The sequence below is a fragment of the Heptranchias perlo genome, chromosome 1 (genome assembly GCF_035084215.1).
Source record: "Heptranchias perlo isolate sHepPer1 chromosome 1, sHepPer1.hap1, whole genome shotgun sequence".
NCBI lineage: Eukaryota > Metazoa > Chordata > Chondrichthyes > Hexanchiformes > Hexanchidae > Heptranchias > Heptranchias perlo.
The window spans coordinates 66,493,655-66,521,346 of NC_090325.1; the positions used below are offsets into that span (position 1 = coordinate 66,493,655).

A 27,692-nucleotide genomic window follows, 5' to 3' on the forward strand; every position below is an offset into this window, starting at 1 on the left:
TTGAGTTTATTTTGTTTAAACTCTTATTTTGGACATTAAAAATGTTGTTTACTGAGGTATAGGAAAGATGGCTTAAAAAAAATTCAGAGAGCATTGAATAATATTGGAATTGGTGGCTAGACTGCACAATCTCAATGTAATAAACTCTTAACTATAAACTTGCAGTTATTTGTGTCTCTGTGTGACACATTTGATATTGAAAATACTTATTACAGTGCCATCTACAGGATTAACAGGTACTGCAGGTACTTAACATTTCAATTAAATCAAAAATAAAATACTGCGGATGCTGGAAATCTGAAATAAAAACAGAAAATGCTGGAAATGCTCAGCAAGTGAGGCAACAAAGTTAATGTTTCAGGTCGAAGACTAGTCAGAACTGAAAGATGTTAGAGTTAAAGAACAGCATCTCATCTTTGGATTAGGCACTTTACAACCTTCCGCACTCAACATTGATTTCACTAACTTCGGATCATAACCACTGCATTTTTTTTGGACTGCAGCTGCTGGTTATGGTTCTGCTGCTGCCATTTATAGCTCCTCCAGGCCCATCTTTTGTTTCTTAACCTGTCCCATTACCACCCTCCTTGCCTTGCACCATCATCCCTTTTGTCATTTAATCACTCTTGCCCTCCACCCTATCACAGACCTTCCCTTTTATTCTTTCCTTCCCTCCCCGCCCCCTTTCCGCCTCTGTACTTGCTCAAAAACTTTCTCTTTAACATCTTCCAGTTCTGACGAAAGGCCTTCGAGCTGAAAGGTTAACTCTTTCTTTCTCCACAAATACTGCCTCACTTGCTGAACTTTTCCAGCATTTTCTGTTTTTATTTAACATTTCAATTAAATGGGCATCCCATGCACTGTGTATAATAGATTGTAAAAAAAATCTCTAGAACCAAGTTCTGTCAAATCTTGTGAAAATGTAAGTCAATTTATTTGCATAGTTTTATAACTAAAACATTTAGTCTAGCTGCTGAACTGTTCTTAGTTAGCAGAAATGTGACTGCATAAAAAGTAATTTTTTTAGTGGAAGTCCAAACCTAAACAAAAAATAATGTTGAGCAATGTGCATTGCTTTTTTCCATTATTATCAAACAACTGCACATGAGGGTTTTTTTGGAAGGTGGTATTAAATTTAAATTGTAAATTGAATAAGTTGTATAATAAAGTATTATTGTTTATTTGTAGACACCAGAAACCCTACCTGGACATACCAAAGCAAAACTCGCTTACAGAGAGGGTGTAGAATGGTTCAAAGGTCAACAGATAGGCCTTGGAGCCTTTTCTTCATGTTACCAGGCACAAGATGTGGCAACAGGGACATTAATGGCTGTGAAACAGGTAATTTCCAGATATTCTGCTGATTGCTCCAACATTTTGTTGCTGGTGGGAAGATGTGACAGCTTTAGCATGTTTTATTTTTGCTTAATGGCAATTCATCTCAAATAACATCAATTCATTTACATCACAAGTTCACTATTCTCCATATGTGTATCCTAATGCGAATTTTCTTTCTGTGGAGTAGCAGAAGTCCTGTGACATTGTTCATGCTGTGTTAGGGAATACAGTGTTTTACAACAATGGGGGTATTAATGCCATATGGGTGGTAACATAAGGGTTCGGGTTCGTTCTCTCTTTTTCTCTTCCTCCCCTGTTTCTCTGGGTCTGTTCTCGCTCTCTCTTGCACACGGCCCCTATGTTTTCTCTTGCTTGCTCTCGTGCTCTCAGCCCCCGCGTCTGCTCCTCTTTCGCGCACGCACGGACCCCCGCATCTTCACTCTCACGTGCCCCCCCTCGGCAGTGCTGTTATTTGGGCCCTAAATGCTATTTCCTTCAAATAAAGGATGCACCCCACAACAGATCTTTTATAATGCAGTGTGGAGAAAATCACCCAACATGAATTTTAAGGTTTCTCATATTTTTCCCCATTTCACTGGATGACAGCTTTTCATATTTGTGTATGGTGTTTGAACGACTTTTTAAAAACTGAGGAAGGTCTTATCTTTGGTAAGAAAGAATGAAGTTACATTTTTATTGTGCTTTTCATGTCTTCAGGATATCCCAAAGTGCTTCAGTCAATGAAGTACTTTTTGAACTGTGGTCATAGAATCATAGAAGTTTACAACATGGAAACAGGCCCTTCGGCCCAACATGTCCATGTCGCCCAGTTTATACCACTAAGCTAGTCCCAATTGCCTGCACTTGGCCCATATCCCTCGATACTCAACTTACCCATGTAACTGTCCAAATGCTTTTTAAAAGACAAAATTGTACCCGCCTCTACTACTGCCTCTGGCAGCTCGTTCCAGACACTCACCACCCTTTGAGTGAAAAAATTGCCCCTCTGGACCCTTTTGTATCTCTCCCCTCTCACCTTAAATCTATGCCCCCTCGTTATAGACTCCCCTACCTTTGGGAAAAGATTTTGACTATCTACCTTATCTATGTCCCTCATTATTTTATCGACTTCTATAAGATCACCCCTTAACCTCCTACTCTCCAGGGAAAAATGTCTGTCTATCCAACCTCTCCCTATAAGTCAAACCATCAAGTCCCGGTACCATCCTAGTAAATCTTTTCTGCACTCTTTCTAGTTTAATAATATCCTTTCTATAATAGGGTGACCAGAACTGTACACAGTATTCCAAGTGTGGCCTTACTAATGTCTTGTACAACTTCAACAAGACATCCCAACTCCTGTATTCAATGTTCTGACCAATGAAACCAAGCATGCCGAATGCCTTCTTCACCACCCTATCCACCTGTGACTCCACTTTCAAGGAGCTATGAACCTGTACTCCCAGATCTCTTTGTTCTATAACTCTCCCCAACGCCCTACCATTAACGGAGTAGGTCCTGGCCCGATTCGATCTACCAAAATGCATCACCTCACATTTATCTAAATTAAACTCCATCTGCCATTCATCGGCCCACTGGCCCAATTTATCATTGGTCACTGTTGTAATTATTGTTTATTCGTTCATGGGATGTGGGCATCGCTGGCAAGGCCAGCATTTATTGCCCGTCCCTAGTTGCCCTCAAGAAGGTGGTGGTGAGCCGCCTTGAACCGCTGCAGTCCGTGTGGTGAAGGTTCTCCCACAGTCCTTAGGAAGGGAGTTCCAGGATTTTGACCCAGCGACGATGAAGGAACGGCGATATATTTCCAAGTCGGGATGGTGTGTGATTTTGCAGGGGAATGTGCAGGTGGTGTTGTTCCCATGTGCCTGCTGCCCTTGTCCTGCTAGGTGGTAGAGGTCACGGGTTTGGGAGGTGCTGTCGTCGTAGCCTTGGCGATTTGCTGCAGTGCATCCTGTGGTTGGTATACACTGCAGCCATGGTGCGCCGGTGGTGAAGGGAGTGAATGTTTAGGGTGGTGGATGGGGTGCCAATCAAGCGGGCTGCTTTGTCCTGGATGGTGTCGAGCTTCTTAAGTGTAGTTGGAGCTGCACTCATCCAGGCAAGTGGAGAGTATTCCATCACACTCCTGACTTGTGCCTTGTAGATGGTGGAAAGGCTTTGAGGAGTCAGGAGGGGAGTCACTCGCCACAGAATACCCAGCCTCTGACGTGCTCTTGTAGCCACAGTATTTATGTGGCTGGTCCAGATAAGTTTCTGGTCAATGGTGACCCCCGTGATGTTGAGGGTGGGGGATTCGGTGATGGTAATGCCGTTGAATGTCAAAGGGAGGTGGTCCTTGCCTGGCACTTGTCTGGCTCAAATGTTACTTGCCACTTATCAGCCCAAGCCTGGATGTTGTCCAGGTCTTGCTGCAATGTAGGCATATGCAATTTAATTTAGTTAATTAATTCAGAGTTCTAAATTTATTTTTCTAACTTGGCAAACAGGTGACTTACATCAGGAACACATCTACTGAGCAAGAAGAAGTGGTACAAACCCTAAGAGAAGAAATCCGGATGATGGCCCACCTTAATCATCCTAATATAATTCGGATGTTAGGTGCCACCTGTGAGAAGAGTAACTATAATCTGTTTGTTGAATGGATGGCAGGTGAGAATGAACATTTTTTAAAAATGAATAAATGATCTAATCTGAAGTCATTTTATTTTTCTAGCTGGCTTGTTTCTAGGTGTCAGTTTTGGAAAGTTGTCATTGTTCATCCCATTGGAAAGAATGGAAGCATCAAATAGACAGCAAAAATATTGTGTGTTGAGTATACTATAGCTGAACTGTTTGTAATTACAGTGTTGAATTTATACTTTGAGCTATCCCAATTGCTCAGTTGGTAAGTCTGCTATCCATTGTGGAACTGATCCATATGTACCAATCTGTGCTAAATTAGCTGATCCTGCTGGGGTGGTGGAAGGTTGCTCGAATGGGTCTGGCATCCCTAGGCTGGAGAGGAAGGAAAATCAGCCTGAGGTCTTGTTCTTGATACCCATCCAGTGACTCTTGCTTGTTGGGAGTGTACTATACCATTTATTTGATTGTTTTACAGTGGTTCTTTCATGAGTAAGTTACAAGTGTTTTTAAATAACTGGGAAGAAATGTCTGAAACTTTGTAATTGAGATTCCTGATTCTGCGATTCCTGATGGAACCTTAAGTACACTTCGAACACAGCAGACTGTGAAGTGCTGTATTGCATGAAAATTTAATTTTTGATTTTACGATTAAATGAGGTGGGGAAATATGCTGTACTGAGCAGTTCTATACTACGTTTCAGAATCTCTTCACATAGCATTTTATTTTTAGGTGGATCGGTTTCTCATTTGTTGAACAAGTACGGTGCTTTCAAGGAACAAGTTATTATTAATTACAATGAGCAGCTGCTGCGTGGCCTGGCTTATCTCCATGAGAACCAAATCATCCACCGGGACATCAAAGGTAAGAATGCCTTGATCCTTAGCCAAATACAAAGGGTTCAAAAGACAAATGGATGAAATGAGAGCATGCCCTGCTATGAGCAACCATGCTTTGTGGTGCTGTCACAGTGGAGCAAGAGCATGATCTTGCTCTGACCTTTTGATTTTAAAGCCTTTAACTGAGTACAAACCATATCCAATAACATGCTTACTACTTTTAAGAATACATGCCTCCCTGCAGTTGTCAAGGAATGGGGTCTCGTTGGAATGTGTATATGGCATTTAAAAGAATATCTGGGGTTGTAACTAGGGAACAGTATTTGCCTCCCCTACTGATTACTGTACTAACTTGCAGTATTTTGGTTTCCTAGGTGCCAATCTGCTAATTGACAGCACAGGACAGCGACTAAGAATAGCAGACTTTGGAGCTGCAGCCAGGTTGGCATCAAAAGGCACTGGTGCGGGCGAATTTCAAGGGCAGCTGTTGGGAACTATTGCATTCATGGCACCTGAGGTGAGATAAGACTGTAAACTATATTATACTTTGTATTCATGCAGTACTTTTGTTGCTGCTTCTCTCTAGTCATTGGCATTAAAGTAACCTGTTAACACTGAATATTGCATTCTTGCCCTGGCATACTTGCTTTGGGGAAAGGGTTTAAATATGATGGTAGCCTGTATTGAGTTTAGAGGCCAAATGCAAGAAAAGTTACAGGCTGCAAATCTTGTGTTAAGCGTTAAATTATTTCCTCCAAATGATCCATTTTTACAGATTATGTGTCAATGCTGCAGAAACCTTTGTGTATTCTGATGAGAATATACTCATGAATAATTTTAGAGAATTGTGGAATGCATCTTTTATTGTAGAGCGTACTGTATTTGCTTTACCAGACTGATGGACACTTTTTACCCCCTTTCCTACATTCTGAGTATCCTTCTCACACGTACCACTTACTCCCTAGGCAGGTTGTGATCTATGGCCAAGCCTACTGGTGTCACTTTTTGAGAAAGCTACTAGGAGTTGTGTGACAGTGGTGGAGAGTAACAGTGATCCCTCACATTTCTCCCACTCCCTCCCTGGCCCTCTTACTGCACCCTACGAGTGTCACTTTCAGATATTAGCTTCTATTACATTTGAATTCCTGTTGTCAACATTAATTGTTGCCACGTATTACTCACAATGAGGGGAAAAGAATAAACTTTATTAAAAGATTCTTGCAATTTTATTTTTGTCAAGCTTTATTCAGAATCTCAGATCTATTATCCTTAGGAGGAAAGAGTAATAGATTTGGGATTCTGAATGAAGTACAAATTACCCAGACTTTTTTGTAAAATTTGAATCAAGTTTGAAAGCCCCCTTCATAATCTTGGAAACTTCAGTTAGGTCATCTCAAATCCAAATAAATAATTTAAACTTGTTTATTCTTTCCTACTTGAACAATTTTTAATTTGTCTTTTTTAAAATGGCTGCCCTCCCATATTCCAGTCTGTCGTCTCTGCCCTAATTTTTGGAGCACTCTAATATGATGCATTGGTGCTTAAGCAGCAGGTCAAGATCCCTCTAACATATGTGGAAAACATAACATTGTTTAAGCAATTTTAACATGATTTCTGAAGAACAGTAATGCCTGCAAATAATTTCTAATATATTTTGTACAAAACATGACTCATTGGAAAACTACTTCTATGGGAGTTTCATTGTAAATACATTCCTTTGTATGCCATAGTTCCTGTCCTAGGCTACACGCACACAAAGTATCTCCTAATGTAATATGTTGGCAGTGGTCGAATTTGTTTCAACTGCCATTTTATACAGAAAATGGTTGAGTTGGACAGTAAAGATTCTTATTTCACATTAGCTGAGAATGTTGTCATAGCTTCAATTATAATTTTATTAAATTCGTTCATGGGATGTGGGCGTCGCTGCCAAGGCCAGTATTTATTGCCCATCCCTAATTGAGAAGGTGGTGGTAAGCTGCCGCCTTGAACCACTGCAGTCCATGTGGTGACGGTTCTCCCACAGTGCTGTTAGGTAGGGAGTTCCAGGATTTTGACCCAGCGACTATGAAGGAACGGCGATATATTTCCAAGTCAGGATGGTGTGTGACTTGGAGGGGAACGTGCAGGTGGTAGTATTCCCAGGCGCCTACTGCCCTTGTCCTTCTAGGTGGTAGAGGTTGCGGGTTTGGGAGGTGCTGTCGAAGAAGCCTTGGCGAGTTGCTGCAGTGCATCCTGTAGATGATACACACTGCAGCCGCGGTGCGCCGGTGGTGAAGGGAGTGAATGTTTAGGGTGGTGAATAGGGTACCAATCAAGCAAGCTGCTTTGTCCTGGATGGTTTTGAGATTCTTGTGTTGTTGGAGCTGCACTCATCCAGGCAAGTGGAGAGTATTCCATCACACTCCTGACTTGTGCTTTGTAGATGGTGGAAAGGCTTTGGGGAGTCGGGAGGTGAATCACTTACTGCAGAATACCCAGCCTCTGACCTGCTCTTGTAGCCACAGTATGTTTGCGGCTGGTCCAGTTAAGTTTCTGGTCAGTGGTGACCCCCAGGATGTTGATGGTGGGGGATTCGGCGATGATAATGCCATTGAATGTCATGGGGAGGAGGTTAGACTCTCTCTTGTTGGAGATGGTCATTGCCTGGCACTTGTCTGGCGCGAATGTTACTTGCCACCTATCAGCCCAAGCCTGGATGTTGTCCAGGTCTTGCTGCATACAGGCACGGACTTCTTCGTTATCTGAGGGGTTTCGAATGGAACTGAACACTGAGCAATCATCAGCGAACATCCCCATTTCTCACATTATGATGGAAGGAAGGTCATTGATGAAGCAGCTGAAGATGGGCCAAGGATACTGCCCTGAGGAACTCTTGCAGCAATGACCTGGGGCCGAGATGTTGGCCTCCAACAACTACTACCATCTCCCTTTCTGCTAGGTATGACTCCAGTCACTGGAGAGTTTTCCCCCTGGTTCCCATTGACTTCAATTTTACTCAGGCTCCTTGGTGCCACACTCAGTCAAATGCTGCCTTGATGTCCAGGGCAGTCGCTCTCACCTCATCTCTGGAATTCAGCTATTTTGTCCATGTTTGGACCAAGGCTGTAATGAGGTCTGGAGCCGAGTGTTCCTGGTGGAACTGAAACTGTAGACTTCAATACAAAACCTATACCATCAACAAAGCCTACATTATATGTATTCATGTTCTGCTTTCCACATCACTCCTACTTTAGGTGCTTACAGAAGCCAGCCCTCAGCAGTCAATCCCATTCTACGCTGATCCTAACCCTTGCAATTACTTTTTTTAGGTGTTGCGGGGGCAACAATATGGTAGAAGCTGTGACGTGTGGAGTGTCGGCTGTGTTGTTATAGAGATGGCCTGTGCCAAACCTCCTTGGAATGCAGAGAAGCACTCCAATCACCTTGCTCTAATATTTAAGGTAAGTAAATTGATGGAAAGTTATCCAGGTTAAATACTGAAAGATTGTATGCATTATAAAACGTACATTTATTGCAATAGTGTGTTTTGTGCATTAAGCATTGTTAACTTTTTAAACCATTATTACAAGCCCACAATAAATATGAAGTTATGTTTGATTTGTTCTGAACATTAGTAAAACATTTTTAGACTTGTAACTAATTGGAAGAATGGACAATAATGCTCAAATAAAATCAAATATAGGATTATGCTCTTAAAGATGTGTAAGTTTGTATAGAATTATAGTGCAATGCCCTCACACACTGGTTGTTACATAATTTATTTTTAAGTACTACATATTAATACATTTGCAAAGGGTGTTAAGGAATCTGTGCTGATGATTGTTGCGGTTGAAATCGATTACTGTAATGCATACTACCAAATATTTCTAAATATTGCATCTTAAAAATCAACAGATTGCCAGTGCAACGAGCGCCCCAACAATTCCAAACCATTTATCCCCTGCATTGCGGGACGTGGCTCTCCGATGCCTGGAACTTCAGCCCCAGGATAGACCTGCATCACGGGAACTTTTGAAACACCCAGTCTTCCGAACATGGTAATGGATACCATTGCAAATAAAAGCTGTGCAAGAAGAAACTACTGAAACAAAGAAAATGCCTGAGTGTTGTCCTGCAGTGCACTGTAGAGCTGTATAAATGAGTGAACTGGCCTTAAGTTTGAAATAAAAGCAGCAATGGCCAAAAGGAGCCTGTGTCTCAGCAAACAACTGCCTCACAAGGATCTATACCTTTTAAAATAGTATGCAAATGTCTTGTTCTTGCTTGTAAAAGTTGTGCCTTCTTATTGATCAGACTTGTCCTTAGTGCCCAGAAATGTCCAGTTGAAAGCTGTTGTGGGGCAGTTGGGGAGAACATTCTTCCGCTAGAGCACTTCTTCAGCAAAACTAGCAGCTGAGGGGCTCCACTGAGTTTTTGCTGTTTTTAAGCTGCCACTTGTAATGGTTTATACATTTCTGAAGTAAAACTGAGGATATATTAAAATTGCCAGATTCTCCCTCTGTTAAACTTATTTACAAAATGAAAAAGGTTTTTTTCTGGGTTTAGTACTGAGACATTTAATACTTTCAATGATCCACTTAAGTACTTGATTTTTACGTTTTCATTGTGGAAGACAGTGAAGTTAGAAAATCATCTAAGCTGATTGGACAACTTATTAAAAGGTGCCTGCTGTATCTTTGTCCACTTTTAATGAAGAGGTCATTTTACTAGCCGTTGTAATTGAAAGGAATTCTGTGGTATTCACTTACGGCTTAATTTGTTTAATATTCAGGGAAGGGTTATGTGTGAAACCTATTTTCAAAATATGTATTTGTAAAAGTGTTTGCCATAATTCAGCCGTTTGAGTTAAAGTTACTGAAAAATTGCTTTGTTTTTACAGTTTATTGAAGATGTGTACTATTTCTTGTAGGATGCAGAACAGATTACCTTTACAATTCCAGTGTCATACCATCACTGTGCTCGTTACAGAAGTTTTACGGTAGCGCCCGCTATTTAAACCTGTTACTCAGTTCCAGTTGATAAATGTTAACCAGCAGCCAAGCCAGACAGAACCTTTTGTGGTTTCATTTGTGCTACTGTATTGAAGCCTTCAACTTTTTGAAACATTTACGTTTCAATCAGTTGAACTTGCTGCTGTAAGATTCTGGAATCTTTGCAAGAAAGTCTTACTGTCTCTACCCTTTTTTAAAAAAAATAGAACAGCAAAAATTTTATATTCAAAGCTTGGTCTGCAGTTTTCCTTCAGCAAAAGGCTTAACTCATAGTTATCATTTCTTAGGATACAACTTAAAATTGTTGGTTCATTGCAATGTCTTTAATATTGATTTTAGTCCAATTTGACCTCTTTGGAATAGTTATTTTGAATGTTAGCCTTCAGTCACTGATCTGCTTAAGGATAGATGTAATTTAATGCTGTATCCTGAGAAATCTTAGTTGAATTACAAGCATGTTACAAAACTGCATGTAACACTTTGATAACTTTAAAAGAGTATTAGTGTTTTCATCACCTCTTACTTCATTAAACTAAGGATGAGAGGAACATAAGTTTGAATTAGACTTATCACTTCAATGGCATGTCCTGAAATGTGGACTTTAAGTAAACCCCAGTGCTGTTTTATGGTATTCAAAGTTTTTATGTCTTCACATGAAGACAAGTAAAGAAAAGGCAAATACATATTGCTGTATGGAAAATAGTACTATTAGATGACAACAAATGAGAAGATGAAATAATTTGCATCAACTAGTGTATCTTTTTAAGAGGCAAGACAAATTCTGATTGACCTATTTATATGGCCAGTCTAGATTTTAGATCTGTTAATTCACACTTACGTAGTACTGAAGGAAAACGGCATTTTGCTTTGACATTTTTTAGTTGAATCTAAATATTTTGTAAGTGTTTTAAGTGGTTAGCTGTAAAAGCTTGCATCCTTTAGAAATTTTAGTTTGGGAATTTTAACTCTTCCAGCAATAAGTCTTATTGTCTTTACAGATTTTTAATAATGGTTATTTCCACTGTACATGTGGCAAGTTTAGTAAATAAAAATATTCATGTCAAATTGATATACATGGGTTGAAAAAAATGTATGAGGCTTTTAAATATCAATGAAATAAGGGGTTTCTGTCCCCATGTTCGATTAAAAACCGATTATAATGTGAAGCCCTGAAAGTATAGATGTTAATTTTTTAAAAGAATGTTTTAATGTTGTATCACATTCCTCATTGGTTTAAAAAGGTGCTGTTATTGCTTGGAGAGTTAAAGATGTACAGAGATGTTTGTAGCGTACTTCATAGCAGTGACTCCTTAATTTATTGACAACTTGGAATCATATTTTGTGGTCCTTTCAAGTCAATAAGTTTTTTTTAAGTGTTTTTTCTTGAGCTTTAAATGATGCACTCTTGCCATTTTATACTGGAAATGTTTTTGTCAAATTTTCACTGTTTCTGACAAAAACATTAAACTGATGAACCTCGGCTAATCAGTATTACTTTGTAGATCTCAGCATCTGGCTTGTTTAATAAGTTGATGCTTTTTATTACCAAGATGCGTTTTAATTGAAATTGTTTGCATTGCCCTCAGCTTGCTGGTAATTGTGAGGTATTTTGTGTAATTTTCTTTTTATTTTATGCACATGTGATGTAATATTCTTTTTCTTTGGATCAGAGCTGGACTGAAAATATAATATGTAATTATTTGTGCTGTTCCTATTGTTATTTGGTACTTCTTAAATTGTAAATAACGTCTACTGCTGTTTTATTCCAGTTTCTACCTCAGGTGTCCTATAGTTTTCTTCTACCAAAGTACACTTTCACAATGAAACTATATTTGCTATGTGACTGTAATTTCTAAAACTTCCAGGGCTTAAGGGCTAACTTCTATTAGCACCTTACTGTGCAAGCAAATTTTTTTTTTAAATCTCTGGGGTTGAAAAATTTGGCTAAATGTATCCTTTGTAATTTTAAATATATCAAATATTTTAATTATTGAAATTTTTACCCCATTTTGAAACATTTTATAGCATAATTTGGACCTATTTTGGTGTTTTTGTCTTTCTAGTAAATAAAAGTTTTTTTTGGAACAACTCTTGCATCTTAATTGTTTTTTGCTGCACACACTAAATGATATTGTATGCTCATTATATGGAAAATCACATCAGGGATCAATGGTTTATACAGTGAAGTGTGTACATTGAGAGTTATGGTGGCCCTGCTGAGTGATTGTTTGCATGAACCAAATGAGTTTATTAGCACTTAATAATTAATTCTTCATTTACTGCTGATGTGAGCATGTTCTTAAGGGGCTGTACTTACTTTTATTCCAACAAATGCATTAAAACAGAACATGTCAGGAACAGATGACTTCTCAAAAGTTATACCACTCCCCTTTTGACAGCTGTTCTAAAAACAAAACCTGGTGGTAGTTCCATATAAATTCAGTAAGGATTAAAATTTGCAGCAACTTATTAATCCACAATTTTTACTGTTAACAAATTACTGTCTAAATTGTATTTTCCTGCAATATGTTGCAGTTTTCTAACTAATTTTCCGGTCACCAGTGGTATCCCGCAGGGATTGGTGATAGAACCGTTGCTATTTACTATTTTCATTAATGATCTAGATGTAGGTGTTGGGGGAATGATCTGCAAGTTTTCAGATGATACTAAGATATGTGCAGGGACTGTAGAGGATGCTCGACTACTACAGGTCCAGCTCTTGCTTGAAGGAATTTATTGAATTAGTGTTCACCACACAAGCCGGCAGCCTGGTCCACCAAAGACAGTCCCAAGGGCCAGGATTCAAAGAACCTAGGCAGGATAGACTGCAGACCCTGGGAGGGGGGGTTCCATCACTGCTATTACCCAGCAGTGACTGCTGCTCCTAGTACTAGCAGAAAGAAAACTGAGTAGAAATATTTCTGTGAAATTGAAGAGAAATTCTGCCATTTTTACCCATCTGTCTCTTGCTTTGTTTACTACTGTTACTTATAAATAATGGGGTGTCATTTAGAGATTTGATTGCAGTATGCATGACCAGGTAAAGTAGGCTGCACAAACTAAGTGAATCACTTTTTGCAAAAATTTGGCAGTAACACTTCAGGTTTGGGAGAAACCCTACCTTGATGAGTTAAGCCAGCATCATTTAGATGTGGCTTGCATCAGTGCCCCTTGTATTGATAGTGAAACAGAAGAGGGAGATCACAAAATTTTCCTTTCATTCTTGTCACCTCTCTCACACAACTTCATCTTACTGGTTGAATAGAATGGCAATGTCTATAAATGGTCCAAGAAATTGGCATTCTCCCACTCCTTTTTTGCCATTAGGAAAGTGCCCAGCTTTCACCCAGCATCTTCTTAAAGCAACAACAACTTTTATATAGCACCATTAACGTGGAAATACATCCAAAAAGTGCTTCATTTTTAATTCATTCTCTGGATGTGGGCATCACTGGCAACGCTACATTTATCGCCCATCTGTAGTTGCCCTGAGAAAGTGGTGGGCCACCTTGCTTTAGCAGTACATTCAGCTGTGTGGCTTGCTAGGCCATTTCAGAGAGCAGTTAAAAGTCAATGACGTTGGCATAATCAAAAAAAAAATGTCGAACCAAAGAGGAAATATTAGGAGGAATGACCAAAGATTTGGTCAGAGGTCGTCTTAAAGGAGGAGATGGAGAATCTTGCGTGCTGGTGGTTGAATAGAAGGCCATACGGGAATGGAGAGTTTGGCAGGGGAGTGATTATAGGTTCAGAGAAGATTAGAGATGAGGGGCAAAGCCATGAAGGAATTTAAACACAAGGATGACAATTGAGGTTTTGGGGAACCAGGTGCTAGTGTAGGTCAATGAGGATAGCAATGATGGGTGAGCGGAACTTGGTGTGGGATAGGATAAGGGAAGCAGAGTTTTGGATGAGCTGAAGTTCATGGAGGATGGGATGCTGGTCAGGAGAGCAGTGGAATAGTCAAGTCAGGAGGTGACAGACGTGGATGAGGGTTTTAGCAGATGATGAGCTGAGGTAGGGTTGGAGGCGGGTGATGCCATTAGAGGTGGAAGAAGACAAACTATGAAGGAGACAGCTACAGGTGAGGTGCCTGAAGATTGGAGGGTGGCAAATGTGCCTTTGTTTAAGAAGGGCGGCAGGGAAAAGCCTGGGAACTACAGGCCGGTGAGCCTGACATCTGTAGTGGGTCAGTTGTTAGAGGGTATTCTGAGGGACAGGATCTGCAGGCATTTGGAGAGGCAGGGACTGATTAGGAACAGTCAGCATAGTTTTGTGAGAGGAAAATCATGTCTCTCGAATTTGATTGAGTTTTTTGAAGGGGTAACCAAGAAGATAGATGAGGGCTGTGCAGTAGACGTGGTCGACATGGACTTCAGCAAAGCCTTTGACAAGGTACCGCATGGTAGGTTGTTACATAAGGTTAAATCTCACGGGATCCAAGGTGAGGTAGCCAATTGGATACAAAATTGGCTTGACGACAGAAGACAGAGGGTGGTTGTGGAGGGTTGTTTATCAAACTGGAGGCCTGTGTCCAGCGGTGTGCCTCAGGGATCGGTGCTGGGTCCGCTGTTATTTGTTGTTTATATTAATGATTTGGATGAGAATTTAGGAGGCATGGTTAGTAAGTTTGCAGATGACACGAAGATTGGTGGCATTGTGGGCAGTGAAGAAGGTTATCTAGGATTGCAACGGGATCTTGATAAATTGGGCCAGAGGGCCGATGAATGGCAGATGGAGTTTAATTTAGATAAATGTGAGGTGATGCATTTTGGTAGATTGAATCGGGCCAGGGCCTACTCCGTTAATGGTAGGGCGTTGGGGAGAGTTATAGAACAAAGAGATCTGGGAGTACAGGTTCATAGCTCCTTGAAAGTGGAGTCACAGGTGGATAGGGTGGTGAAGAAGGCATTCGGCATGCTTGGTTTCATTGGTCAGAACATTGAATACAGGAGTTGGGATGTCTTGTTGAAGTTGTACAAGACATTAGTAAGGCCACACTTGGAATACTGTGTACAGTTCTGGTCACCCTATTATAGAAAGGATATTATTAAACTAGAAAGAGTGCAGAAAAGATTTACTAGGATGGTACCGGGACTTGATGGTTTGACTTATAGGGAGAGGTTGGATAGACTGAGACTTTTTTCCCTGGAGAGTAGGAGGTTAAGGGGTGATCTTATAGAAGTCTATAAAATAATGAGGGGCATAGATAAGGTAGATAGTCAAAATCTTTTCCCAAAGGTAGGGGAGTCCATAACGAGGGGGCATAGATTTAAGGTGAGAGGGGAGAGATACAAAAGGGTCCAGAGGGGCAATTTTTTCACTCAAAGGGTGGTGAGTGTCTGGAACGAGCTGCCAGAGGCAGTAGTAGAGGCGGGTACAATTTTGTATTTTAAAAAGCATTTGGACAGTTACATGGGTAAGATGGGTATAGAGGGATATGGGCCAAGTGCAGGCAACTGGGACTAGCTTAGTGGTATAAACTGGGCGACATGGACACATTGGGCCGAAGGGCCTGTTTCCATGTTGTAACTTCTATGATTCTATGAGACGATATGGGGGTCAGAAGCTTATTTCGGATTTGAATAAAACGCAGAGGTTACAAACAGTCTGGTTCAGCTGAAACTGGCCAAGATGGGGGATGGAATTGGTGGCGGGAGCCAAAAATAATGGCTTCAGTCTTCCTAATGTTTAACTGAAGGAAATTGCAGCTCTTCCATGACTGGATGTCAGACAAGTAGTCTGACAATACAGAGGCAGTGTAGGGGTCGAGAAAGCTGGCGATGGTGAAATAGAGCTGGGAGTTGTCATTTGTACATGTGGAAGCTGATCCCATGTCTGCGGATGATGTCTCCAAGGAGCAGCATATGGATGAGGACGTGGATGGAGTTGAGGATAGATCTTTGAGTGACTCAGGAGGTAATGGTGCGAGGGCAGGAAGAGAAGCCATTGCTGGAGATGCTGTGACTACAATTGGATAGGCCAGAGTGAAATCGAGCAAAAGCATTCCCACTGAGCTGGCAATGGAGGAAGATAGTGTGGTCAACTGCATCAAAGGCTGCAGCGAGGTTGAGGAAGACGGGGAGGAATAATGCAACACAGTCACAGCACATCATTTGTGACTGGTTGGTGCTATTTCGGTGCTGTGACAGGGGTGGAAAAGTGACAGATTCAAATAGGGAGTTGCAGGAAATAGGTATAGATTTGTGAGGTGACATGGTCAAGGACTTGAAAGGAAAGGGAGGTTGGAGATGGAGCTGTAGTTTGTGAGAACGGGTCAAGGATGGGTTTTTTTGAGGCGGGGAAGATGACAGTACCTGAATCATTAACAATGGCAGCTAGCATGGAGGCCAGGAAGGAAAACTTTGAGGCCAGCAGTTAAGTGGAAATGGGGTCGTGGATGAGATGAGCTCAGAGGGCATATGGGGAGATGGGAAAGAAAGTAGAGACAGACACTGGTTTAAACCTAGGGTGGAGGAGACTGGGGGAAGGTTTGGCTTACTGGGAAGCAGCAAAGACATCACAATGGATGGTCTTAATCTTAGTGACAAAGAAGTCCATGAGTTCCATGCACTTGTTACTGGAGGTGAAGATTAAGGGGCTAAGGGAGAAGGGTTGAAAAGGATGGTTAGTAGTGAAGAAAAGAAGCCGGGGTTATCTTTGCTTTCCAGGATGATCCCGGACTAGAGGAAACAGAGGCCTTATAGCACTTGATGTGGTCCAGCCACATCTGTTGATGAATGGCTAAGCCATTTGTGTACCAGATGTGCTCACGTCTGCATCATTTGGACTTGAGTGAGTGATGATACAGGCCATATCTGGGTGGGTGACAGATGGGAGAGAAAGCAGCGTAGTTGAGATCAGGAGCTCATCATATGTGGAGTTATAGGTGCTGATCAACTTGAAAGATACATACGAAAATGGGCCGGGAGATGCACAAAAGGCTGATAATGTAATGAAGAATGGGAGGGCATCGGGATGGATTGTTAATCATCACATAAGGAAGAATCCAGGACAAGAGTGTTATTCCTATATTTAAAAAGGGAGGTAGAACAAGTTCAGGGAACTACAGACCAGTTAACTTAATGTCGGTGGTAGGAAAGATAATGGAATCTTTACTCAAAGATGCAATACAAAAACATCTAGAAAACAAAAATATAATAGAGTAGTCAACACGGCTTTAAGAAGGGAAGGTCATGCTTGACCAACCTTATTGAATTCTCTGAAGTAGTAACAAAGTGTAGGCAAGGGTAATGCAGTAGATGTAATATATTTGGATTTTCAAAAGGCCTTTGATAAGGTACCGCATGATTAAGGTCAGAGCATATGGAGTAGGGACATGGTAGCAGAATGGATAGCAAGTTGGCTACAAAACAGAAAAGAGAGAGGAGGGGTTAAGGGTAGCTACCCAGACTGGCAAAAGGTGGGAAGTTGTGTTTCACAGGGACCGGTGCTGGGACCACTGCTTATAATTTACATAAACGATTTGGACTCTGGAATCAGAAGTACAATTTCAAAATTTGCAGATGACACCAAATTGGGGGGTGTAGTTAATACAAAGGAAGAATGTCAACATTTGAAGACATTAATAAACTTGCAGAATGGGTGTGTAATTGGCAAATGAATTTCAATGTAGATAAGTGTGAGGTGGTGCATTTTCTAGGAAGAATAAGGAGGCCACATATTGCTTGGATAATAAGAGTCTAAATGAGGTAGAGGAGCAAAGGGATCTAGGGGTACAGGTACACAAATCAATAAAAGCAACAATGCAGGTTAATAAGGCCATAAAAAAGGTAAAACCTAAGTACTGGGGTTCGTTTCAAGAGGGATAGCATTGAAAAGCAGAGCAGTTATGTTAAACTTGTGTAGAACCTTGGTTAGGCCACATTTGGAGAGGGTGCAAAAAAGATTCACAAGGATGATACCAGAACTTAGAGGATATCCTTATCAGGAAAGGCTGAACAGGCTGGGGCTCTTTTCTCCAGAAAAGAGAAGGCTGAGGGGTGATCTGATAGAGGTCTTTAAACGAATGAAACGGTTTGATAGGGTAGACGTGGAGAAAATGTTTCCACTTGTGGGGGAGTCTAAAACTGGAGATCATAAATATAAGATCATCACTAATAAATCCAACAGGGAATTCAGGAGAAACTTCTTTACCCAAAGAGTTATAAGAAAGTGGAACGCACAACTACTAGGGGTATTTGAAGCAAATAGCATAGCTGAGGGGAAGTTAGATAAGCAATTGAAGGAGAAAGGAATACAAGGGAATGCAAGGGAATGCTGAAAGGGTTGGATGAAGTAGGAAGGGAGGAGGCTCGTGTGCAGCATAAGCCCCAACATAGAACAGTTGAGCTGAATGGCCTGTTCCTGTGCTCTAGATTCAATGTAACTCAATGTAAGAATGAGCAAGGGCTGGTAGGAATGTCTGCCAACACCTCCACTAGCTAGACCTCCAGCTTCAGTAGTGGTGTTGTAGGGGCTGAAATCACAATGCCTAGGAACACCTGATGGCCTGCATGACCTACATGAATTGGTAATTGTTGACCTTTACATTAAGAACTGAAGCAGGCTAAGTGTACATTGATCCAATTAATCTTTTAATTTCTTTTAGACTATTTTTAGTTACAAATTTCCTACAGATTAATATGGCAATTTAGGGAGTTAGTTTACCAATAATGCATGTTCTATTTCAATCTTTTGGTCTGAATATCCCAAGAAAATAAATGAATCGTGGATAGATTACTATCCATTGATCTTCAGAGGCAAATAATGCCCCAGAGGTTAAACACATCCTTCCCATAAAAGCCCTCAGTGTCCATGAATAATATATACAATAAATTTTCAGTTTCTCTAAATCCCACAGTAGATCCCAAATGATTTTAATTTATTTTGTAAAACCAGGAGTGGACTCAACCCCCTTTGATTGCACCTCTGGGAACAACCTAGCATCTTGCACTCACCAGTGATAGTTAGAATCTTTCAAGATGTTGTGCACACAGCTCTGTATAAGTGCAACCATAGGAAGGTGGGGGAGCCTATTCCCTCAAATTATTGCGATGAGTATGTTCCTCCCTCTTTTCTCCAAATCCCAGAATTGTCCCTGATGTCCCTTATTCCTTTCCCTTGTAATTTATTTTTCCAAGTTTAGATATTTCCTTATGTGTTTTCCTGAGCGTCCAGGGTCCCACAATCTACTCCTGGCTGTATTGCGGCCCAACAGTAATGGAGGTAGTTTGGGAGATATTTCTCATTGGAGCTTTAGGTAGCTAAGCTTGATTTAGGACTTCCTACTATTTCATAAAAACTGGGAAATGAGGCAGTCAACGTCAGCCAGACCCACAACCGTAGAAATCCTCTTCACTTCCCATAAAGGCACAGCCAAGTTAGTTTCTCGAGGATATTTAGTCGTTATTTCCATTTGCTCAGATAATACAAATATAGAAAAGATAACCTGAGAGAGAATTCTCAAATGCATCTCATTTGATAAGTAGGTAAGTCAGCATGTATAGTTTATATCTTTTTTATTTGTTCTTGGGATGTGGATGCCACTGATGGGCAGTGTTTATTGCCCATTCCTAATTGCCCTGAGAATATTAACCACATAGTGTGGGACTGGAGCTACGTGTAGGACAGACTGGCTAGGGGTGATGTGTCCCTTTCCTGAAGGACACGTGTCATTGGGTTTTTATGAAAACCAGCAGCTTTCATGGTCATTTTTCTGGTGCTAGTCCATTGATTATCTGATTTATTGAATTCAATTTCACAACATGTTATGGTGGGATTTGAAGTCACAATTGCTAATCCATTGCTAACTAGGCTATTGTCCCTTTTTTTTTGGCACACCAAGAAAAACAATCGTACCAATTGTAGGACCTCTTCTTCCACTCCATGTTTCATCAGTTTTTTTATTCGTTCATGGGATGTGGGCGTCGCTGGCAAGGCCAACATTTATTGTCCATCCCTAATTGCCCTTGAGAAGGTGGTGGTGAGCCACCGTCTTGAACCACTGCAGTACGTGTGGTGAAGGTTCTCCCACAGTGCTGTTAGGAAGGGAGTTCCAGGATTTTGACCCAGCGACGATGAAGGAACGGCGATATATTTCCAAGTCGGAATGGTGTGTGATTTGGAGGGGAACATGCAGGTGGTATTGTTCCCATGTGCCTGCAGCCCTTGTCCATTTAGGTGGTAGAGGTCACGGGTTTGGGAGGTGCTGTCGAAGAAGCCTTGGCAAGTTGCTGCAATGCATCCTGTAGATGCACTGCAGCCAAGGTGCGCCGGTGGTGAAGGGAGTGAATGTTTAGGGTGGTGGATGGGGTGCTAATCAAGCAGGATGCTTTGTCCCGGATGGTGTCGAGCTTCTTGAGTGTTGGAGCTGCACTCATCCAGGCAAGTGGAGAGTATTCCATCACACTCCTGACTTGTGCCTTGTAGATGGTGGAAAGGCTTTGGGGAAGTCAGGAGGTGTGTCACTCGCCACAGGATACCGAGCCTGTGACCTGCTCTTGTAGCCACAGTATTTATGTGGCTGGTCCAGTTAAGTTTCTGGTCAATGGTGACCCCCAGGATGTTGATGGTGGGGGATTCGGCGATGGTAATGCCGTTGAATGTCAAGAAGAAGTGGTCACACTCTCCCTTGTTGGAGATGGTCATTGCCTGGCACTTATCTGGTGCGAATGTTACTTGCCACTTATCAGCCCAAGCCTGGATGTTGTCCAGGTCTTGCTGCATGCGGGCTCGGACTGCTTCATTATCTGAGGGTTGTGAATGGAACTGAACACTGTGCAATCATCAGCGAACATCCCCATTTTTGACCTTATGATGGAGGGAAGGTCATTGATGAAGCAGCTGAAGATGGTGGGGCCTAGGACACTACCCTGAGGAACTCCTGCAGCAATGTCCTGGGGCTGAGATGTTTGGCCTCCAATAACCACTACCATCTTCCTTTGTGCTCGGTATGACTCCAGCCACTGGAGAGTTTTCCCCCTGATTCCCATTGACTTCAATTTTTCTAGGGCTCCTTGGTGCCACACTCTGTCAAATGCTGCCTTGATGTCAAGTGCAGTTACTCTCACCTCACCTCTGGAATTCAGCTCTTGTCCATGTTTGGTCCAAGGCTGTAATGAGGTCTGGAGCCAAGTGGTCCTGGCAGAACCCAAATTGAGCATCCGGGAGGAGCTTATTGGTGAGTAAGTGCCGCTTGATAGCACTGTCGACAACACCTTCCAACACTTTGCTGATGATTGAGAGTAGACTGATGGGGCGGTAATTGGCCGGATTCGATTTGTCCTGCTTTTTGTGGACAGGATATACCTGGGCAATTTTCCACATTGTCGGGTAGATGCCAGTGTTGTAGCTGTACTGGAACAGCTTGGCTAGAGGCGTAGCTAGTTCTGGAGCACAAGTCTTCAGCACTACAGCTGGGATGTTGTCGGGGCCCACAGCCTTTGTTGTATCCAGTGCACTCAGCCGTTTCTTGCTATCATGTGGAGTAAATCGAATTGGCTGAAGACTGGCTTCTGTGATGGTGGGGATATCGGGAGGAGGCCGAGATGGATCATCTACTCGGCACTTCTGGTTGAAGATAGTTGCAAACACTTCAGCCTTGTCTTTTGCACTCACATGCTGGACTCTGCCATCATTGAGGATGGGGATGTTTACAGAGTCTCCTCCTCTTGTTAGTTGTTTAATTGTCCACCACCATTCACGACTGGGTGTGGCAGGACTGCAGAGCTTTGATCTGATCCGTTGGTTGTGGAATCGCTTAGCTCTGTCTATAGCATGCATGTTGTCCTGTGTTGTAGCTTCACCAGGTTGGCACCTCATTTTTAGGTACGCCTGGTGCTGCTCCTGGCATGCTCATCTACACTTCTCATTGAACCCCTGGCTTGTTGGTAATGGTAGAGTGAGGAATATGCCGGGTCATGAGGTTACAGATTGTGCTAGAATACAATTCTGCTGCTGCTGATGGCCCACAGCGCCTCATGGATGCGTTTTGAGCTGCTAGATCTGTTCTGAATCTGTCACATTTAGCACGGTGGTAGTGCCATACAACACGTTGGATGGTGTCCTCAGTGTGAAGACGGGACTTCATCTCCACAAGGACTGTGCGGTGGTCACTCCTACCAATATTGTCATGGACAGATGCATCTGCGTCAGGTAGATTGGTAAGGACGAGGTCAAGTAGGTTTTTCCCTCGTGTTGGTTCGTTCACCACCTACCGCAGGCCCAGTCTGGCATCTACGTCCTTCAGGACTCAGCCAACTCAGTCAGTAGTGGTGCTACTGAGCCACTCTTGGTGATGGACATTGAAGTCCCCCACCCAGAGTACATTCTGTGCCCTTGCTACCCTCAGTGTTTCCTTCAAGTGGTGCTCAACATGGAGGAGGACTGATTCATCAGCTGAGGGAAGGCAGTAGGTGGTAATCAGCAGGAGGTTTCCTTGCCCATGTTTGACCTGATGCCATGAGATTTCATGGGGTCCAGAGTCAATGTTGAGGACTCCCAGGGCCACTCCCTCCTGACTGTATATCACTGTACCGCCACCTCTGGTGGGTCTGTCCTGCTGGTAGAACAGGACATACCCAGGGATGGTGATGGAAGAGTCTCGGACGTTGGCTGAAAGGTATGATTCTGTGAGTATGGCTATGTTAGGCCGTTGCTTGAGTGGTCTGTGGTTCAGCTCTCCCAATTTTGGCACAAGTCCCCAGATGTTAGTGAGGAGGAATTTGCAGGGTCGTCTGGGCTTGATTTGCCTTTGTCATGTCCGGTGCATCGTGGTCCGATGCCGGGTGGTCTGTCCGGTTTTATTCTTATTATGACAAAGGCTGATGTCGCACTGATGAGGGACCGAGCCTTAGTCCTTGGTAGTCTATATGGCTTGGTACAACAGTTGGTATACATTTACCTACTGAATGTTGATGTGAATTACAAAGTTCAAATTACTATGTTTTTCATTTATTACTGTTTTAGAGATCCAGAATGTACTAGCAGAAAAATTATTAGTAAATGAGTTTCTGATTTTAATTAAGGCTGTGAGTTTCTGAACAGCAATCACACTGCTTTCTCGCTAGGTATATTACTTATGTTTTTACTCGTAACTTTAAATTTGCAAACTTTGGTTTTAATACTATGCACCAGCACCTCCAAGTGGTTAGGCATGCTGCTGCATTAAGTTTATTTTAGCTCCATAAAGTTGGTTAATGTCCCATGCTAGCTTTGACATATATCCTCAAATCAAAAGGTAGTTACTTTGGAAAGCTGCAATTATAATCTTACTTTGAAAGTGCATTTTTCATTTAAAATTGATATTAAGAGCAATACCTGTAAAAGAATTATTTTTTGCCAATTATACTATTAATGCATGTACCCTTATATATAAAATCTTTTCGATTACACTAGACATTGCTTTTGCACTGACCTGCATTTTATGCAGTACATGTCTCTTTTGAGCTTTTCCCCATGGTATTATAGCCCACTTCCTTTGTGGTTGAAAAAGTCACTAGTGCTGGTATAACATCATTTTTTTGTCATGCCTTGCTCAGGAGATGGCGAAGTGATTTCTTCAATTATAATAGATGCCATCTACAAAAAAATCCAGATTTCTGATGGCTTGGTGGGTAAATGCATGTTGTGGTGTGACACTGACCAATTCATTATAAATGATTGTTTCCTCACACAGTATGTTGTGGGGCATTGGCACCAGTTCTGGGGAAGATGGGAGCCCCTTTGGAGCATCATTTTAAGCTACAGAGGCAGAGAATTAAGCTAAACGCCAGGAAGTTTTTCTTTAATGCAGAAAGACATCTACCTTTGGAACAAATTGCCTTCTTTGATTCACCCTTCATAACTAGATCAATAATTGCCATCCAGTGTGCAGCAAAGTTTATTCCTCTGAGTCATGCAGCAGAATCAGGTATGGGACCATGACAATTGAGCTGCAGTGGTTCAGCAGAGCATGGGAAGTTTCAATTGCCAGTGATTTTACTGATCGTCACGTAATCAGCGGTGCCCACCCTGAACCTTCTGTTAGAATGTTAGAGCAGCAGCATGACAATCTAACAGTGGAGATGAGACCTGGCAAGGTCACAAAGCATTCTTTCTTAGCCTTCTGCTCCCAATGAAGCAAGCAGGCTTCTTGAAGAAGGTACTCTATACCCTCTGGGATGATTTTCCTTGTGAAGGTTTGGGGCCTTCTTAAACTGGCCTGAGACCTTATATTAACTGTATGGGATAGCTTGGAAGCTCCCCAGACACGCCCTCTTTGATATGGGGGGAGAGGCAGAAGATGCGCCCACGCTCGACTGTAATTTAAAGGGACCCCAAGGAAATCTTTTCTGTCCTCCCTGAATCCAGGAATTTTGGGGCCTAGGATCAAAGTGTGCACATTCAGCCTGCAATATTTGTCACATTTACACAAATGGCCAAACAGAAAATTAACCCAGGAATGAAACCTGAGAGTGTTGGGTGGAGGGCATGGCCCTGTCAGCAGGGAGAGATCCAAAGGGAGACAACAACACTGACATGGACTCTTAACATTGATACGAACGTTGACACTAATATTAAAGCAAGTGACAGTGATATTCACACTGACATTAACACCAACATGACACTAACACTGAAACTGACCCTGACAATAACACCAACATTGACATTAACAGTAACAGTAACTAATAATACCAACACTGGCTCTCACAATTGCACTGACATAAACACTAATACTGACACTCACACTCACACCAACACACTGACATTCACACAAATACACCAAAACACTGACATTCACACTAATACACTCACACCGATATTTACTGACATTCACACTAATACACTCACACCAATATTTACTGACATTCGCACTAATACACTCACACCGACATTTACGGACATTCGCACGAATACACTCACACCAACATTAACTGACATTCGCACGAATACACTCACACCAACATTAACTGACATTCACACTAATACACTCTCACCAACATTTACTGACATTCACACTAATACACTCACCGACATTAACTGACATTCGCACTAATACACTCACGCCAACATTTACTGACATTCGCACTAATACACTCACACCAACATTAACTGACATTCGCACGAATACACTCACACCAACATTAACTGACATTCGCACTAATACACTCACACCAATATTTACTGACATTCACACCAATACACACACACCAATATTTACTGACATTCACACGAATACACTCACACCAATATTTACTGACGTTCACACTAATACACTCACACCAATATTTACTGACATTCACACTAATACATGCTCACCAATATTTACTGACATTCACACTAATACACACACCGATATTTACTGACATTCACACTAATACACTCACCGACATTGACTGACATTCACACTAATACACTCACACCGACAATTACTGACATTCACACTAATACACACACCAATATTTACTGACATTCTCACAAATACATTCACAACAATATTTACTGACATTCACACTAATACACTCACACCAATATTTACTGACATTCACATTAATACATTCGCACCAATATTTACTGACATTCACACTAATACACTCACACCAATATTTACTGACATTCACACCAATACACTCACACCGACAATTACTGACATTCACACTAATACACACACCAATATTTACTGACATTCACACCAATATTTACTGACATTCACACCAATATTTACTGACATTCTCACTAATACATTCGCACCAATATTTACTGACATTCACACTAATACACTCACACCGATATTTACTGACATTCACATTAATACATTCGCACCAATATTTACTGACATTCACACTAATACACTCACACCAATATTTACTGACATTCACACTAATACACGCTCACCAATATTTACTGACATTCACACTAATACACTCTCACCAAAATTTACTGATATTCACACTAATACTCACACCAACATTTACTGACATTCACACGAATACACTCACAGCGACATTTACTGACATTCACACTAATACTCTCACCAATATTTACTGACATTCACACTAATACTCACACCAATATTTACTGACATTCACACTAATACACTCTCACCAATATTTACTGACATTCACACTAATACTCACACCAATATTTACTGACATTCACACTAATACACTCACACCAATATTTACTGACATTCACACGAATACTCACACGAATATTTACTGACATTCACACTAATACAATCTCACCAATATTTACTGACATTCACACTAATACACACCAATATTTACTGACATTCACACTAATACACTCTCACCAATATTTACTGACATTCACACTAATACACTCTCACCAATATTTACTGACATTCACACTAATACTCACACCAATATTTACTGACATTCACACTAATACACTCTCACCAATATTTACTGACATTCACACTAATGCACGCACCAATATTTACTGACATTCACACTAATACACTCACACCAATATTTACTGACATTCACACTAATACTCACACCAATATTTACTGACATTCACACTAATACACTCTCACCAATATTTACTGACATTCACACTAATACTCACACCAATATTTACTGACATTCACACCAATACACTCTCACCAATATTTACTGACATTCACACTAATACACACACCAACATTTACTGACATTCACACTAATACACACACCGATATTTACTGACATTCACACTAATACACACACCAATATTTACTGACATTCACACTAATACACTCACACCAATATTTACTGACATTCACACCAATACACTCACACCGACAATTACTGACATTCGCACTAATACACTCACACCGACAATTACTGACATTCACACTAATACACACACCAATATTTACTGACATTCACACTAATACATTCGCACCAATATTTACTGACATTCACACTAATACACTCACACCAATATTTACTGACATTCACACTAATAGACACCAATATTTACTGACATTCACACTAATACACTCACCAATATTTACTGACATGCACACTAATACACTCTCACCAATATTTACTGACATTCACACTAATACTCACCAATATTTACTGACATTCACACTAATACACACACCAATATTTACTGACATTCGCACTAATACACTCACACCAACATTTACTGACATTCACACTAATACACTCACAGCGACGTTTACTGACGTTCACACTAATACTCACACCAATATTTACTGACATTCACACTAATACACTCTCACCAATATTTACTGACATTCACACTAATACACACACAGCGACGTTTACTGACGTTCACACTAATACACTCACACCAATATTTACTGACATTCACACTAATACACTCACACCAACATTTACTGACATTCACACTAATACACTCACAGCGACGTTTACTGACGTTCACACTAATACTCACACCAATATTTACTGACATTCACACTAATACACTCTCACCAATATTTACTGACATTCACACTAATACACACACAGCGACGTTTACTGACGTTCACACTAATACACTCACACCAATATTTACTGACATTCACACTAATACACTCACACCAACATTTACTGACATTCACACGAATACACTCACAGCGACATTTACTGACGTTCACACTAATACTCACACCAATATTTACTGACATTCACACCAATACTCACCAATATTTACTGACATTCACACTAATACTCACCAATATTTACTGACATTCACACTAATACACACACCAATATTTACTGACATTCACACTAATATACTCACACCAACATTTACTGACATTCACACTAATACACTCTCACCAATATTTACTGACATTCACACTAATACTCACACCAATATTTACTGACATTCACACTAATACACACACCAATATTTACTGAC

General features: G+C 41.2%; 1 protein-coding gene across 3 annotated transcripts in view; it reads left to right on the forward strand.

Moving 5' to 3' along the window:
- The window catches only part of map3k1 (mitogen-activated protein kinase kinase kinase 1, E3 ubiquitin protein ligase), a 124,235-nt gene extending 112,335 nt beyond the window's left edge, over nucleotides 1-11,900 (forward strand). For all 3 annotated transcript variants that reach the window (XM_067986184.1, XM_067986192.1, XM_067986173.1), the window contains 6 exons: nucleotides 1,189-1,341; nucleotides 3,846-4,008; nucleotides 4,712-4,843; nucleotides 5,193-5,335; nucleotides 8,130-8,261; nucleotides 8,716-11,900. In XM_067986184.1, the coding sequence (XP_067842285.1) occupies nucleotides 1,189-1,341; nucleotides 3,846-4,008; nucleotides 4,712-4,843; nucleotides 5,193-5,335; nucleotides 8,130-8,261; nucleotides 8,716-8,862 (870 nt within the window). In that variant the 3' untranslated portion in view covers nucleotides 8,863-11,900. The remainder of the gene's footprint in view (nucleotides 1-1,188; nucleotides 1,342-3,845; nucleotides 4,009-4,711; nucleotides 4,844-5,192; nucleotides 5,336-8,129; nucleotides 8,262-8,715) is intronic.
- Nucleotides 11,901-27,692: the final 15,792 nt, after the last annotated feature.